Source organism: Lycium ferocissimum, chromosome 2 (genome assembly GCF_029784015.1).
Source record: "Lycium ferocissimum isolate CSIRO_LF1 chromosome 2, AGI_CSIRO_Lferr_CH_V1, whole genome shotgun sequence".
Lineage (NCBI taxonomy): Eukaryota > Viridiplantae > Streptophyta > Magnoliopsida > Solanales > Solanaceae > Lycium > Lycium ferocissimum.
The window spans coordinates 59,579,357-59,582,832 of record NC_081343.1 but is presented as its reverse complement, the minus strand read 5'-3'; the positions used below and the strand labels follow the sequence as shown (position 1 = coordinate 59,582,832).

At 34.5% G+C, this 3,476-nt stretch overlaps 1 protein-coding gene across 1 annotated transcript; it reads right to left on the bottom strand.

Annotated features, from left to right (window-relative positions):
• Positions 1 to 346: 346 nt before the first annotated feature.
• On the bottom strand, positions 347 to 1,685 carry LOC132048270 (heavy metal-associated isoprenylated plant protein 26). Its single transcript, XM_059439174.1, has 2 exons — positions 1,465 to 1,685; positions 347 to 1,022 (listed from the first exon to the last, which is right to left on the bottom strand). Exons 1-2 carry the CDS (start codon positions 1,555 to 1,557, stop codon positions 636 to 638), a joined length of 480 nt encoding a protein of 159 aa, XP_059295157.1. The 5' UTR covers positions 1,558 to 1,685; the 3' UTR covers positions 347 to 635.
• Positions 1,686 to 3,476: the final 1,791 nt, after the last annotated feature.

Genomic DNA, 3,476 nt, shown 5'->3' with positions numbered 1-3,476 from the left:
GTTTTTAAGCCCATCCAAACGGCCTTAATCTCTTTAGTGTTCCTTGATCTGAACAAGTTGCCAGTTTGTCATTTAAATTGCACGAGTTGAAATTATTTTCCTCTTTTGGCTGTTTTTGCCTTTAAAGTATAATATATCATAATTTATTAGCTGGTCATTATGTATGAAATTAGAAATTTAAAGCATAATATATCATCTTTATTAGATTTATTTTCGTTATTCCCATGTAGCGCCCAAACTAAATTAGTAGTAGTATGTAATTTGCAACGCAACCCAGGTTCCCATGAGAGAGAAATCGAATATATTAGGATTAGTTTGACAATTAATAACTCAATACTCATGAATAAATTGATCAATACAGGTTCATTCAAGTGGTGAACCATGTATAACTTCAAACTTATATAATATGATACAACTGCTGACTGTCATCGTATTTAATACACATACAAATTAAAATAAGTTACCTTAATTAACAACCTTAATAATTACAAGTTACATCGACTAGTTAATTTATTGCATGCATCACTCTCTTCAGGGGGTCAGGATCCAGAAGTCTCTAAGCACCAACTTTTAATTTGTATCTGCCAGTACTTCTCGTTAGAGCTCGAAATGAACCAAGCCACTGGACATGTTTCTCACATAATCATGCATGACTGTGGATTTTCATCACTGAACGCAGTAATATAGTTGATCTCAGTAGAGCTCGCCCTCGCAAGGCTTGCAGTCTGCGGGTTATCATAGGCGTTGCGAACGTATCCTGCTGGAGCTTTCTTATCATAAACACCACGTACGTAAGGATGATCCACCAGATCGTAAGGAACGTATGGCCAGAACTCAGCCTTCTTTCCTGTACGATGTCTTACTCGTCGCAACACTTTATCTGGATCCACATAACCAGTTACTGTTAGCTTGTGCTGTTTTGGTTCCACTTCTACTTTCGTTACTCCTTTCATCCCTTCTACCGACTTCCTCACCCTCCTTATACATCCTTCGCAGTCCATTTTCACTCTTATCTCCACTATCTACAAATTTAATATATCAGAGGAAGTAAGATTAAGTATTCTATGTACTGTTTGGCCAAACTTTCCAAATTTGCTTTGAAAAATGTTTTCATCAGAAGTATTTTTCGAGAAAAAAGAACTTTTGGAGATTAAAAGTTTGAGTTATGACTAATCAATTGAAAAAACACTTTTATTTATATTAAAGTAATAATTTATGTTTGAGCAAATTTGCAAAAAGTATTTATGAGAAGCATCATACTTTTTTCAACTTCTCCATCAAAAAGTACTTTTGAGAAGTAACATACTTTTTTCAGCTTGTGCATGTTACTATCCAAAATCACTAATAAAAGTTTGATCATCTCTAAAACAAGCATCTTTTACTTTCCAAAAACTTGATCAAACAGGCAACAGTTGAGTAGTATATATGGAATTAAAGCATGCATGTATTTATGAGCATACATACCTCAAGTTCATTTTTCCTTAGTTTACTGAGCCTCCTTTTGCTGGTGCCTCGATGGAATTCGAAGAGCTCAGAAAGATGATCTAGAAAACCCATTTCTGTTGCACAAATGATTGAGCAAGTACTCTGGATTAGTTTTGGCAACGTTAGAGAATACTAGTATGGACAGCAAGTAACCAAGACGGTGTAATAAGAATATATAGGGGGAAGCAGCTTAGCAATATGTTGATCTGTACGTGCAGCTTGTACAAATAAGCCACGGGTTAAAAACCATGGTGGTGACGTGGTGGAACCATGTGGCAAAACTTATCTGGGGGGTCCCTACTTTCTTCATCTAGTGGGAATCTGGAGACTTATCCTCTTATTGCAGTCCAAAAAGTAGAGCTATCAGCTAATGACATTTCCGTGATTAATGATGAAATATTCAGATATGTGGACGCGATATATTAACAACCTACGACATGCTGTACATGTCTTTGACGAAAAATCATAATTTTGTTTTGTTCGTAGATGTGCTCATAGATTATGTCGAAATTAAAGCTTCTTAAAGTATTTCCTCGTAAGATTAAAGCTTTCGCTGAATATTTTATTTGTACTTACATATAGTTAATCTACAAGAACACCTTTTAATAAACGAGCCTAATAGAAATGCTGGTCAAAGAACCATTTAATGCTAGAAATAAAAAGTGAAATTAGAATTTGGAGTTAGTGGGTTCAGAATGAACATAACATTATTATACGTATACATATTAAATTTTCTTGCATAATATATATATATATATTTTGGGTCCAAGACAATAAGTTCAGTTGAATCCATAAAATTTATTTTAAATTCGCATTTGATTAAAAATAGTGCATGGTATGTCGGCGTCTCAACTTGTGCTTTAACTTTTGATCAATGTGAATGAAGCGAACAAGTCCAGCGGGGATCTTTATTTGCAATTGGTCAACGAGTCTTAAATCATACTCATATAATCTAGCCAAATGTCATTGATTTAAAGCGGCAATTAGTTGGAAATCCAATTAGATTTAATTAATTAGGGGGCCTTATCACTTGATCAATTTCATGTGCATCTCTTAACTGGTGGCTTCTATATGGATAGCCAGCTTTGGTTGATAAACCGATAAATTAATTTATTCAACACTGCAATTGATGGGCTCCAAGACTTTATTGAAGCCGTTCCAAAGATAATTACCATGTCAAATCAAACAATTTTGGCATTGCTATGGTTTTCTTGATTTTTTATCTTCTAGCAAAAACCATATAAAAAATTAATTTATTTGAGCACTGCATATTATAAGTGTTAATAATGTAGCGCAATACTAGTAGGATATACATCCAATTTATCATGTAATATAAGCACTCTTATTCACTGTATCCTTGACCCTAACAACTATTCTAGTGACCTGCTCCACCACCACTAGTATAAAGCCAAGAATCTTTAATTAGGTCCCCACAGTTGAATCTACTTTAATTTTTATTCCTGGTCCCCAAAATATAAATCTAGATCCATATCAAAATAATGGAGATATACCTTATCATAGGGTACTTGAACATATTACAAAAAGTTAAATACGGGAACTCTACGTTAAATACCGGAACTCTACACGGCTGCCAAACTTACATCCCAATAATTACAAATATCCCAACTAATAGGATAAATAATCAAAGATTTCACAGAGTAAACGGATACTCCAAATTTCTATACATTGATCTGTTCTATTTGATTCCTTATGCTATCTTAACCACTAAAAAAGTGTCGTGTCAAAACTCAAAAAGACAAAAGCCGAAAAAGTGAGAGAATCCTAGATGGACAATATGAGACAAGCACAGGAAAAGCAAGAAATACAAACTACAAACTTCAAAGTAATGCACCGATTCCGTGGCTATTTTTTGGAAGTGCTGGCGAGTGCCACACAAGCTAATTACATAGAAGTAACGAGAATTTGTTTTGGTCTTTCGAGAATCCACGAGCTCAAATTGCAACTCCCTACCGAATAAGAAAACAGCTGAC